The 14,175-nt window shown below is 38.3% G+C and overlaps 1 protein-coding gene across 10 annotated transcripts in view; it reads right to left on the bottom strand.

Annotated features, from left to right (window-relative positions):
• The window catches only part of usp34 (ubiquitin specific peptidase 34), a 292,582-nt gene that overhangs the window by 116,853 nt on the left and 161,554 nt on the right, over positions 1-14,175 (bottom strand). For 6 of the 10 annotated variants that reach the window (XM_063055969.1, XM_063055963.1, XM_063055961.1 and 3 more), the window contains 7 exons: positions 14,009-14,134; positions 12,503-12,625; positions 5,464-5,547; positions 4,882-4,968; positions 2,618-2,818; positions 2,434-2,516; positions 1,876-1,923 (listed from right to left, as the gene is read on the bottom strand). In XM_063055969.1, coding sequence (XP_062912039.1) covers positions 1,876-1,923; positions 2,434-2,516; positions 2,618-2,818; positions 4,882-4,968; positions 5,464-5,547; positions 12,503-12,625; positions 14,009-14,134 — 752 coding nt within the window. The remainder of the gene's footprint in view (positions 1-1,875; positions 1,924-2,433; positions 2,517-2,617; positions 2,819-4,881; positions 4,969-5,463; positions 5,548-12,502; positions 12,626-14,008; positions 14,135-14,175) is intronic. The other 4 variants (XM_063055968.1, XM_063055966.1, XM_063055967.1 and 1 more) reach the window with 1 other exon arrangement.

Genomic DNA, 14,175 nt, shown 5'->3' on the forward strand with positions numbered 1-14,175 from the left:
TTTAACAAAATAGATTAAAAGACTGAGAAACAAAAGGATGAATAACAGGCAAGAGATTAAATTGGTACAGATAAATAAGGAAATCTTGGATATAAACGGGTTTAAAAATTAAAATAAAATGCAGGACGCACTCAGTAGGTCAGGTAGCTTCTCTAGTTAAGATAACAGTTGGAGAAAGAGAGAAAACAATTTAGTTTTAAGCTCTAGAGGAATGGGAAGAAAATGAGAAAATTTCAGGATGAGATCAAAAGACATAATAAAGCAGTTAGAAGCAGATTACATTTCTTGGTCTGTGCTATCTGCTGTCAATTGCCAAACTGTGATACATGCCCAGATGTCCAGGCAATACTAATAGAAAGAGTAAAACTGAGCCAAATTCACTAAAGGACTGGCAAAAACGACTAGCTTTGATATTGACAGACACAAAGATCGAGTTACCTTAAATTTAAGAATTTGATTAAGAATTTGGAAGGCTGCAATGTACACAAACAAAAAATTGAAGATTTGTTCCTCTCAACTTTCCAGCTGCCTGCAGCACTGAAAGAACAAGGTACAATACAGACTTGAGCCACACCTACCACCCCACCAGCCTCCGCATCCAGCATATAATTCTCTGGAACTTCTGGCATCTCCAGCGGAATTCCAACACCAAGCTCATCTTTCCCTCCCCCCTAATTTCTGCTTTCCGCTGGGATTGCTCCCTTGTCCGTTCGACTCTCCCTCCTGGCACATATCCTTGCAAGTGGAACAAGTGCTGCACCTGCCCCTACACCTCCTCCCTCAGGGCCCCAAACCGTCCTTCCAGGTGAGGTGACACTTCACCTGTGTGTCTGTTGGGGGTCATTTACTGTGTTCGGGGCTCCCAGTGTGGACTCCTGTATATTAGTGAGACCTGACATAGATTGGGGGACCGTTTTGCCAAGCACCTACTCGTTGTCCGCCAGAAGAAGCAGGATCTCCCAGTGGCCACTCATTTTAATTCCATTTCCAATTCTGACATGTCGATCCATGGCTTCCTCTACTGTCACGATGAGGCCACACTCAAGTAGGAGAAACATCTTATATTCCGTCTGGGTAGCCTCCAATCTGATGGCATGAACATCGATTCCTCGAACTTCCAGTAATGCCCAGCCGCCCACCCGCTTCACCATTCCCCATCTCCTTTTCCCTCTCCCACCTCAGCTCCTTGCCTGCTTATCGCTTCCTTCTGGTGCTCCTCCCACCTTTGCTTTCTTCCATGACTTTCCATTCTCTCCTATCCCAACAACCCGCTCCCCACTTCTCCAGCCCTGTATCTCTTTCACTATTCAACTTCCCAGCTCTGCTTAATCCCTCCCCTCCCCTGGTCTCACCTATCACCTTGTGTTTCTCTCTCCCCTCCCCCATCTTTTAAATTTACTCATTTTTTTTTCCATTCCTGCCAAAGGGTGTCTGCCCGAAACGTCAACTGTACTTTTTTTGCACAGATGCTGCCTGGCCTGCTGAGTTCCTCCAGCATTTTGTGCGTGTTGCTTGTGGCACAATATCTCAACTTGCTTTTCTCTGCAGCCTTCTGGACCCAATATTGTACTCTTTCATTTTTAGGTAACTCACTCTTATTTTTTTCCTGTTTGTATCAGAAATGACCATTTCTGCTAGCCATCCATCCCTCATGTTTGCTCAATTTTTCCTTTCTCCTTTAGAATAATCTGGCCTGCAGTAGACAGCACAGAGAAAGATGCATACACAAGCCACATAAATTTTTTTGGTCTCACCCAGTCAGGGATATTTTCTTTGTTCGACCCATGCCTTTCTCACTTTCTCTGCAACTGAAAACTAATTTGTTTTCAAGGCTCCCATACCTGAAAAGTTAACTCTGATTTCTATCCCACTCACCTGCTGAGCGTTCCAGCATTTTCTATTTTCGTTACAGATATCCAGCTCCTGCATATTTTTTATTATTAGAAATAAATATTACAAGAAAAAGAGTGGATTGAGAGGGTAAAAGATTTAAATGCAAACTAAAAATAAATTTCTTAAATTTTCTAACTAAAATGAGATAATAGAACTTCTGGCTAAAGGCCTATTTACAGTTTACATAAAACATTTTGTAACGAATATAATGGAAAATTAGTGCCGAAATCCAGCAAGTTCTTAAAAATAACATGGTTGCTTCATGAGAGATGTTATTTGTGTCCAGGAAAGCATAGATTGGTGTAAATCAATAAGCAGATTTACAAGGTAAAACAAGATTTACAACTCGTGGATTTTCTGTGTAATTGTTAAAATTGTTGGCCTATTTACACATCCATAAGTTCATAAGTACACTTATTCTTTCAAGAAAATTTGGACAAATATTGAACAAATATTTTGTTGGAAATTTTTTTCAATGACCTAGTGCATGTTGAACACAAGTATTATATAACTTTTATACAATTATTTGCATGTCTTTACCTATGAGCCAAGTTGTTATAAGTGTAGGCAACAGACATTAGCCGATAGATCAAACCAGATCCGTGTACCAGGCTGAGAAATATCTAAAACAGATATAAGTTTGGTTAATTTGGTATGTTACAAAGAGCAGTATAAGAAGACCAGAAGTACCTTGATGATAGCAAAATAATTCAAAGGCACTGACCTCTGTTAAACGAGGTATGTGTAATGCTTTCCCATGATCACCAGCTCCCTTCCTTGATTTCCCAGGCCAAGTTCTTTTTCTATGGCTGTCTGACACACCAGACCAGGCATAGATGTCATGATAAGCCAGATCTAAGTCACCTGGATCAACTGCGAACTGGCACATTAACTTCAGCAGACAGGCAAGGCAGTCTAGCTGCCACTAGGAACAAGGATGGTAGGCAAGTCAAAAGTGATTTTAAAATGCTGTCAAAACAGATGTCATCTTCTGAATACAAATTATACAATATAAAAACAATGACTAAACTCAAGCATAAAAAGTGAGACACTGAATTAATATAGCTGAGATTTTCTGAAACACTGATACAAAATCAAAATCTGATACAACGTTAAAGTTTACAGAAAAAAAGTTCAAAAAAGTTCAAGTTTATAACCTAAATAATATATTTAATCCTGCTCATGTAACACAAATCTAAATTATAGGGCGGGTTGATTGTGAGCTTGACAGCTAGTCTTGCTTTTAACCAGACTGCTTCATTTACAATATCACCATGTTCACGTATTACTTTGGCAAAATTTATTGTCTTTAACAGAAACAAGGAGCAGGAGTAGGTCATTTAACCCTTCAAGCCTGCTCTCTCCCATTCAATACAATTGTACCTGATCTTCCAAAAAATGATTAATATTTCAACAGGTGTGTAAATGTATAGACAAAAAATATTGATGAGATTACTTATATCTCAAAATCTGAGTTAGAACAGAATACTGCTCTTGAATTTCAATACAGCCACACTAATAAAATACTGTTTCCTTTTTAAAAGAGACAAGGGATTACTTGAATGGATTTATCACTCAAGTGCAGTCAAATTACTCAAATTACCTGATGTGCCTCAAGGGTATGAGTGCTAGGGAATCATATCATTATGGCACAAAGGGTAATTTTAATGAAAATTTCAAGAAAATTACTTCAGCAAATTTGTTCTGCTTTTAAAGGATAAATTTCACACACAAGAAACAAACAATAATATCATCAATAGATTTAAACTGAATCAAAAGTCTCAAAGTGAAGGCATTTATAGATTGACAAAATCAAACCCATGCTGCAGTAATTTAGTCACAGTGTCACATAGCACTATAACAAGCTCTTTGGCCCATCATGTCCATACCAACAAAGTCGCAATCTATACTAATGCTGTTTCCAAAGCACCTGGTCTGCAGTCTATTATACCTTGGCAATTCAAGGGCTTGCTTAGATGCTTCTTGAGGCTTGCAAGAGTACCTGCCCCCACTACTTTCTCAGTCAGTCTAACATTGTGGTCACCCTTAAAAAACATTCTTCCTCAACCCCTCTGATACTGATACTCCTCGCCTTAAAACTGTCCTCCGACTTTGAACTTTTGCTATGGTTAAAGTTACTATCCATCCTGTCAGTCCTGCTAAAGGAGTTCAGCCCAAAACATCAACTGTACTCTTTTCCTAGATGCTGCCTGGCCTGCTGAATTCCTCCAGCATTTTGTGTGAGTTTATCTAAACTTCTCATAATTTTGCACATCTCTATCAGATACACCATCCACTCAGCTTCAAGGAACATAAATCTCCTTACCAGTCTCACTTCATAACTGAAACATTCCAACCAAGACACTACCCTGGTGAATCTCCTCTGCAGCCCTTCCACTGCAATCACACCCTTCCTATAATGTTTAACCAGAACTACACACAAAATTCCATATTGGCCTAATCACTATTTATAAAGTTGTAGCAAGACATCCCTGCTCTTATAATCTATGTCCCAGGTAATGAAGTCAAGTGGGCCTTTTTCATCATTCCATCAACAGACCTGTGAACTTGTATACCAAGTTCCTTTGTTCCTCAATAGTTCCTATTCATTGTATATTTCGTACACTTACTTGACTCCCTTCCTCATCCCTTCCAAAATCATCTCACAGTTATCAAGATTAAAAATAATGTTAGTGTGACTTTATTTAAAAAGATGTAGTCATAAAAATTCAATCAAATGGAAATATTCAACTTTGTCACCCACAATAAATGAAAAATATGGAGAATTATTTCAGAATTGGTAACCTCCATTAAAGCATGACAAAATATTGCAGATAATTCAGCATTACCATTTCTACAATTGATATGGTAACTTTTACCATATCACTCTTTAATGTTCCCTTACTGTCAGCCAAAAAAGCATAATATAAAAACAGTTACAAAAATGTGTAATCACTTTAACACAAAGGATGTGGAATTAGGGCTTACCACAGTCCATGATTCTTGTTCCTTTGGTTCCAAAATTCCCGACAAAAAAATTTCCAGTAATTGCTGAAGTCCCCCAGCAGCAACAAACTAAAACACAAGAAGCAGAAGGTTATACAGCACAGAAACAGGCCCTTCAGCCCAACTTATCCATGCCGACCAAGATGCCTTTCTGAGCAAGTCCCATCTGCCTGTATTTGCCCAACATCCCTCTACCCAAGCATGTCTTGTGGGTAATGCTAGGAGACAATTTTATTGAAATTTCAAAATTCCTGAAACTCATTTCTCCAAAAGAATTACTTCGGGAGAACTGCTATTATTTAATGCATTTGAAAGATCACACAGAAGGAGAAAACATGTTCTAGGTTTCATATGGAATGCAGGACCTCAGCGCCCCCCCCAATCATAAAATGCAAATATTTAGGTGGGGGTGAATTCTGTACTACAAATTCCACAAAATTTGCAGTGTTACAGACAGGACCAAATCAGCATTATGTAATTGGATTTAAGAGTTAAGTTCTGCCCCATTTCCAAACTCATTATCTGATAAACACTGAATCAATTTTGAGAAAATATTAAACAGACCTTGCAACTCCAGGAATTTTTACTGTTTTCTATCTGATCTTCGCTTGAATCATCTGAGTCGGGATACAGATCACTGTAACTACCCTGGAATAAAGTGGCATTAAAAATCAAATGTAGTATTCACAAGACAACAATCTAAATATTCCTTTAATGTTTTTAGCTAAATAATAAGTACAACATGAAATGACTTTTTTTTGCCACAATGGAGTTAAAAGCCATGTGTAAAACAAACAGGTAAAGAAAGTATCTGTGAAGTAAATTACTTCTCATTCATTTCTGCTTATACTTCTTTTAAAATTGTGGGGGTGTGAGAAGTGTATGGCAGAAACATCTAACAATAAAATAAGTATTTTAGATAGAACTGTACTTAGAAATATCAACAGAACATGTTGCAAACACACAACTGACAGGTACTTCAAGGGAGAAAGGGAAAATAAATTGTTGTAATGTTTCTGATTCAAACAAGATGTGGTACTTCTCAAGGCAGATACACAAGAACAAGCAGTTCATATATAGACACAGAACAGCACAGCGCATGAACAGGCCCCTTGGCCACATGTTGTACTGAACCAATTAAATTAATCAAATGTCTAACCAAACTAAATTTCTCCTGCCTACACGATATCCATATCCTTCCATTTTCCTCACATTCATGTGCCTATCTAAAAGTCTCTTAAAAATTTCTAATGTATCTGCTTCTACCACCACCCCAAACAGCATATTCCAGACATCTATCACTCTGTGTAAAAAACCTGCCCCGCACATCTCATTTGAAATTACTCCTTCTTACCTTAAGTGCATGTCCTCTAGTATCAAGACATTTAAAACTTGGGAAAAAGATACCATCTGTCTACTCTATCTATGCCTCTCATAATCTTATAAACCTCTACCAGATCTTCCCTCAGCCTCTGCCACTTAAGAGAAAACAACCCAAGTTTGTTCAGCTTCCCCTTATAGCATATGCCCTCTAATCTAGGCAACCTCCTGCCAAACCTCTTCTGTATCCTCTCCAAAGACTTGACACCCTTCCTATAATGGAGCAACTAGAACTGTATGCAATACTCCAGATGTGGCCCAACTGGAGCTGTATTAAGATGCAACATAACTTCCTGACTTTGAACTTAGTGCTTCAACTAGTAAAGGCAAGCAAGCCATATGCCTACTTAACCATCCTATCCACTTCCAGGAAGTTATGAATTTGGATGAATTTGGATCCTATATCCCTCTGCTCATCCACATTCTTAAGGGTTTTGCCCTTATCAGTATACTGTCTCTTTACATTTGACCTACAAAGTGTGCAACACTTCACACTGGGCAGCTTAAACTCCATCGGCCTTTTCTCTGTCCATATCTGCAACTAAACTATATCCCATTGTATTCTTTGCCAGTCTTCTGTGCTATTCGCAACACCATCAATCTTTGTATCATCTATAAACTTATTAATCCACCCATCTACATTTTCATCCAAGTCATTTATATGTATCACAAACAGCAGAGGTTCTAGTACAGATCCCTGCAGAACACCACTAATCACAGACCTCCAGCTTGACTACTTCGCTTTGACTACTACCCTCTCTTTTCAATGGGGAAGCCAGTTCTGAAGCCCAACTGCAATGAGAATAAGATGGAGAAATAAAATAGCAAATAATCAGCACAGAATTGGATCTGTAGCCTGAATAGAGATGCTAAACAAAGTGATATCATTATATATCAGTTGGAATTCTTTGAAGAAATAACAAGCAGGATACACAAAAGAGAAAGTTTATATTGTGTACTTGGTTTTCAAAAGCCCTTTGACAAGGTGCCACATATGAGGCTGATTAAGAAACTATGAGCCCATGGAGTTACAGGAAAGATTCGAGCAGGGATTCTAGCTTGGCTGATTGGCAGGAGTCAAAGAGTGGAAATAAAGGGAGCCCTTTTTGGCTGACTGCCAGTGACCTAGTGGTGTTTCACAGGGGTCTGTGTCGGGACTGATTCAATGATTTGGATGATGGAATTGATGACTTTGTTGCAAAGTTTGCAGACAATATGAAGATAGATGGAAGGACAGGTGGTTTTGAGGAAGTAGAAAGGACTTGAACAGATTAGGAGAATGGGCAAAACGGCAAAAGGAATATTGTTGGGAAAGGCATGGTCATGCACTTTGGGAGAAGAGATGAAAGCGTTGACTATTTTCTACATGGAAAGAAAATACAAAAAAACTGAGGCGCAAAGGGACTTGAGAGTGCTTGGGCAGGATTCCCTAAAGGTTAATTTGTAGGTTGAGTCTGTGGTAAAGAAAGCAAATGCAATATTAGCATTCACTTCAAGACAGCTAGAATATAAAAACAAGGATGTAATGTTGAAACTTTATGAAGCACTGGTGCAGCCTCACTTGGAGTATTGTGAGCAGTTTTGGGCCCCTTATCTTAGAAAGGATGTACTGAAACTGGAGAGGATTCAAAGGAGGTTTATTTAAATAATTCCAGGATTAAATGGCTTTGTCACATGAAGAGCGTTTGATGGATCTGGGTCTGTATGCACTAGAATTCAGAAGAAAGAGCGATGACCTCATTCATCGCATGGTGAAAGGGCTTGATAGAGTGGATGTGCAGAGGATGTTTTCTATGTTGGGAGAGTCAAAGATCAAAGGACAAGCCTCAGAATAGAGGGGTGTCCTTTTAGAACGTAGATGAGGAGGATTTAGCCAGAGAGTGGTGAATCCATGGAGTTCATTGCCACAAACAGCTGTGGAGGCCAAGTCTTTATGTATATTCTTGAGTGGTCAGGGTATGAAGGGATATGGGGATAAGGCAGGAGATTAGGGCCGAGCGGAAAATTGGAATAGCCATGATGAAATAACGAGCAGATTCGATGGGCCAAATGGTGTAATTCAGCTCCTATATTTTATGGTTTTATTCCTCTGCTCTCCCAACTGCAAAGGAAGTTGCAGTACATGCTTATTAAGGTATTTAAGTAAATCACTGCTTCACCAGGAATTTGAACAGGCAGAAAACAAGAGGTAAGTGGCTAGTTACTTCATTTTCTATACTTGAATGTGAAAGTGTTGTGGAAAAGGGCACGTGAGATAATAAAACAGGAAAAGAGATGTAACTGTCAAAGAACGAATGGCTGCATCAAAACTCTGAAATACATGCTTAAGGCCGCAGATTACAGCAAAATGAAAACTGAAGGTTTGGTGAAGGTGAACGTTGATGGCTTGATAAGAAGAAAAGGAAGTCTAAAGATAGCGGAAGACATTTTTGTCTATGCATTAAGTTTTAATGATTCAGACATCATTGCATTATTTCCCACCTCTAGCTACTCTGAAAAAGATGGTGCTGAGCCATCTTCTTGAAATACCACAAACCAAAAAGAAAAGAGATAATTCAGTGGTTATCATATATATAAGTAACCTTCTTGAAATGCTATGCCCAAAAGTAAATGTACAACTGATTGATTCCTGGGCCATTTTATAAGACAGTTAAGTAAGAATTGTAGTTTTTATTGGATTAGGGTGTAGATTTTTTATTTTTCTAGTATTTCCCTCATATTTTAAATTTTCTATACAGGTTTCCCCCGCCATCTGAAGGTAGAACATTCCTATGAAACGATTCCTAAGCCGGAAAGTCGTAAAGCAAAGAAGCAATCACCATTAATTTATATGGGAAAAATTTGTGAGCATTCGCAGACCCAAAATTAACCTACCAAATCATGCCAAATAACACATAAAACCTAAAATAACAGCAACATATAGTAAAGCAGGAATGATATGATGAATACATAGCCTATATAAAGTAGAAATACTTCTCTACAATCATTGCCTGCACTGTTCTCCGTAGCGAAAATCTCACGCACGCGCTCTCAGCAGAAACACGGCGCAAGCGCTCTCCAACCTTTAAGCTGCCAAATCATACCAAGTAACACATAAAAATACACAGCCGATATAAAGTAGAAATAATGTATGTACAGTGTAGTATCACTTACCGGAATCGGGACAGCGCTGAGCGCACTGAAGATGGTGTGTTAGGCTGAGTCGTCAGAGGTTGGGGTGGTGCCGTGGCCGCCACCCGCCGGGCAGCGAACCGGTACCAATCCACGAAGCATGCAGGGGTACAGCGGTAGCCGGGACGCACCCAGCACGTCTTTAAGAAAAAAGCCGAAATAAACAAGCTAATTAATTAGGTGCCGCCCGGCACATAAATGTCAGCCCAGAACAGAGGCAACGCAATCGGCAATCTCCTCTGAGCGGGGCTGACATTTACATGCCAGGCGGCACCTATCAGTTAGCTTGTTTATTTCGGCTTTTTTTCTTAAAGATGTGCTGGGTGTGTCCCAGCTACCGCTGCATTCTTCGCGGATTGGTATCTGTCCGCGGCCCGGGGGTTGGGGTGGTGGGACACTGGGGTGTCATCTCGTCATCTGTGTCCATCAGGGCAGGCAGGTCATCTTCTTCTATGTCTGTCTACCTCGATGTCGAAGGTCGAGGTTTGTCGTCTGCTGTGGCTGATGTGGAAGGCTTGCTTGACTGCTTAGCCTCACGCATTTTTAGATCAAACAGTTCTTTGTAAGGACTCAAACCATCCTGCAAATATGCCCTAAACCAACGTACCCTTTCAAAATTAAAGTCGTACTTTATCATTGCAGCGAAAATCTCACACATTTGCTTCACATTCAGTTCCTGGACGACTTCACTTTCGGTCCGTTTGCTACTGTATTCGGTTTCAATTGTTATCCTTTCCTCATGCAATTGCATCACTTCTTGGTCATGCGATGCTAAAACCTCTTCAACATCATCTTCGTCAACTTCCACAAGCCAAACTCACTTTGTCCTTACTTCATTTACGACGATCAAAACGTTTAATTATGTCTAGTTTTACACTAAGTGTAACACCCTTACGAGCTCTTTCAGGCTTTTTTGATACCTTAGAACTCATCTTGCTAACGGATGCTCACAGGCGCATGTTTAAGCAATGCCAGCTAGAATGCAGTTCCGAATCCGGGTGAGGAGCGGCTGCTCGAGGCGCGCGCTGCTTTTTTTTTTTCGCGCTCTGCCTTTTCTCGTAACAGTGAGGTTTCGTAAAGCAAACGTTCAAAAAGCGGGGGACACCTGTACTTGTTCATAAATGTTATATAATCACTTATGTAGGTGTAATTGCTCAGTAAATTTTACAGTAATTGTCGTATAGCTGATTCTGTATTTTTCTAAAATCTTCTCAGATTTTCTACAGGTGCCACACCACTTGAATCTAGCTATTTTATAGGTTGACTGTTATCATTAGAATATTTATCTGTGGTCTGAATAAGAGACAACCACAACTTCTTTTCATGTCTTTTCTTTGTTCGTTCTTTGTTCTGGTAACAATTAACAAAATGTAAGCACCAAGTTTTAGACCCCGTTTTTGACTTCCAAAGAACCTCAGGATTAATATCATCAGACCTAACATTTTTATTTCCCTGAAAATCATTAGTTTATCAGATGGTTTTATATGATGATTAAGCAGCTCTACCATTTACTAAGAACAGTATTTTAAAACACTTCATAAAATTGTTAATCAGATTCTAAATGCCACAGAAGGGATCTGAAAATGTGTCTGCAGATTACTTGTAAAAGTGTGAATAGGCAAGTGCAGAAATGAGACAGTGAATCAACATGAAAGTGGGATACTCAGCCAAGAGAATATGGGATACCCCAGTGTGAAAGGTGGGAATAGAAGCAAGTCCTGTGCAAAATAATGGAATCAATGTATCTGGGTAGTCAGAACTGAAGTAGTATGTGTTTCTTTAATCTAAAAAATGGAAACAGGGAAGTCAGAGAAGGGAAGAGTCAAAAATAGGACAAAAAAAGCAAACCATCGAGGCAAAATTGACGAAATTCTTGAGTATAGGGCAAGAGCATATTTCAGAAAAAAAGCGATGGTGGGAACTGGAAAAAAAGCAATTTCCATTGTCAAATGTCTGTCAAGGATACGATGGATGAAGTACAATGTAAAAAGAGACCTTAATTCCCCATCTTGATTAAAAAAGAAAGCAGCAGGTAGAATATTATTAAATGTCGTGAACCAGAACAGTTCCTATTTATAGATCTGGGTAGGATTTGATTGAATTAGATTATCTCAGTTTGCAGCAACATATTAAAATGCATGAAAAAAAATCCAGTAAAGGCATAGAAGGTAAAGCATCAAAGCTGGACAACAAGGTCATGTACTGGGTTAGTTGACGAAGGTATCGATAAATCAGTGTTCATGCTCTGAAAAGCAGAGGCTTGCTTGTTAATCAATAACTCCATGGTTCTTGTCAACACACACAAAATGCTGGAGGAACTCAGCAGGCCAGGTAGCATCGATGGAAAAAAGTACAGCTGATATTTCAGGCAGAAACTCTTCTTGTCAACAGGTTTAATGACAATTTCAGGGATAGACTTGGGAGAGAAGTGTCCTGTAAGCTCAGAGGAAGATAGGGACTTAACACTATCTGGATGATACAAGTTTCCAATCTATTCCAATTCTTTCGAGAAACTGCTGGCAAAGAGCAACAAGAAGTTACTATTATTTAGGCTGACAGTGCCAGTTCAGAATAGGACAGCTAGCACTTTTGTCTAGTTTCTGGCTAGGCATGTACTGGAACTTACTTGTTGGAAATTTTCAAAATGTGAAGTATTTTAGAATAATTAAAATAAAGAAGGGGTTAATACATTTCAGAGATGAAATAGGAGGGCATTGCAGAGCTAGCTTGTTGGGGGGCGAGTTGGAGAGCTGTAGTGAAGGGTGTGTGTGTGTGTGTGTGTGTGTGTTCTTTAGTTCGCATGTAATTTAATATTTAATGGGTTAATTAAATTGCCTCCTTAAATATATAAAATGTTAAGGAGCTGTATGAAAGCAGAATAGTAGGTTACTACAAATCATAATAAATTGTGCTGAAAAGCAGTAACATACAAAAAAAAATGTTGTTCAGATCATTATGGGCAGCTTTTTCTGAAACAGTAGGAAGTCACATTATCTCATTCCCAAATGCAAAATCAAGCCAATCAGATTTATACAAAATAAACATTATTTACCGTTGATGCTCTTCTTATTCTCCTGTTAGGTTTCCCTAAGGCCTCAATAATTTCGAGCGCATACAAAAGCTTATGAGGGCTTTTTATTCGAAGCAAGTCCTTCCAACAATGTCCATCATTACCCTTCAAGAAAACACAACAGAAGAATATCAATCACAATAACATTTACAATCATGAATGAATGGCATAAAATTCAGAAAACTGAATCCAGTGAGGTATAGTTAACCTATATTTGGCCTTTAGTGATACTGTGGGTTAGCATAGGCAATGGCAAACATAATTTTCATTTAATTAAATTGCTACAATCCAACCTCATCCTTAACTCCAGGATTTAAAAAAACTACTTTTCATTAGCTAAATAAATTCATCATTACTTAGATTGTAAGCAAGCTATTCACTAGGTTTAACTCACATACCAAACTTCTAAAATTAACAATTAGATCAGTAGTTAAGTTACACACACTAGGGTGATTTATTAACCATATTATAGGCAGATGAAATTTTCATTCTCTAAAGGACACTAGTAAACCAGCCGGATTTTTAATGAATACATAGATACAATACATTCCTCTAAAGAATTATTTCAAGAAGAACATGCCTTTCAAAGATCAGACAGAAGGGGCAAACCATTTTGTAAGTGTTACCTTTTCCCTTGACTGTCTGAGATCCCTCCCAAATCTCACAATTATCAGATATAATGGATGAAACCAAAATTTATAAATATGCACAAAAAGGTAGAGGGGATAAGAAATAGCCTCTTCATTATCAGGTCAGGCATCAATATTATAAACCAAAATGCCAATGTTTCATGTGGAGCATTAACATTCACATGTTTTTGTCTTAGTAACTTTGCAACTCACTATAACAATGCCATCATATTCATAAAAATTACATCTTGAAGCATTAAAACCACTAAAGAAAAAATCTTATTATAATTTGAAACCAATAATTTAAAAAATACAGAAATAAGGGTAGCAAGTTAAGTCTTTGAGACTAATCCATACCTTCCCCCATTTAACATTACCAAGATCATTAAAAAATTTTTTTAAACCAATCTTAGATTTAAAATTAAAAGCTGACAAAGTATGAACAGTAGTTCATCAAGTACAACTACTACCTCATGTGGAAAATGTTCAGTACCACAAATTATTTTTGATCGCTTTTCGCACATCATCTGTCATTTTACCTATCAACTAATTTATCCTATTTATTACTGAGAATCTCAAAACTCATCAAGTTGGCTTGGCTAAATCTATAATCTCAGTAGTTGTGTAGTGCATCTTACTTTTAAATGTTTCATAGAAGCACAACTTCATATTATGACTGTTATTTGATAAATGCCCATTCACTGTTCAACTAGTAACTAAATCTATCTCCTTAATAAATATTTGAGCATAGTTCCTTTTGACGGCAATATTAATATCCTGCTTTCATAAACATGCACCAGCCTGATATAATTCATTGTAAAGTTTCAAAGTAAGAGGTAATATACAACATCTGCCTCACCTGTTCATCGGAGATATTTTGAAAAGCTTGTAGCATGTTTGGACAGGTAGGAAGAAGCATTAACAGTTCCCAAACACGCCTTGACAGGTTTTCAGCATGAAGATGCAATTCTTCACAGCGTACAGTCTGCATACAGCATTAGAAGTAAAAATTAATATTGTAAATGC

Source organism: Mobula hypostoma, chromosome 8 (genome assembly GCF_963921235.1).
Source record: "Mobula hypostoma chromosome 8, sMobHyp1.1, whole genome shotgun sequence".
Classification (NCBI taxonomy): Eukaryota; Metazoa; Chordata; class Chondrichthyes; order Myliobatiformes; family Myliobatidae; genus Mobula; species Mobula hypostoma.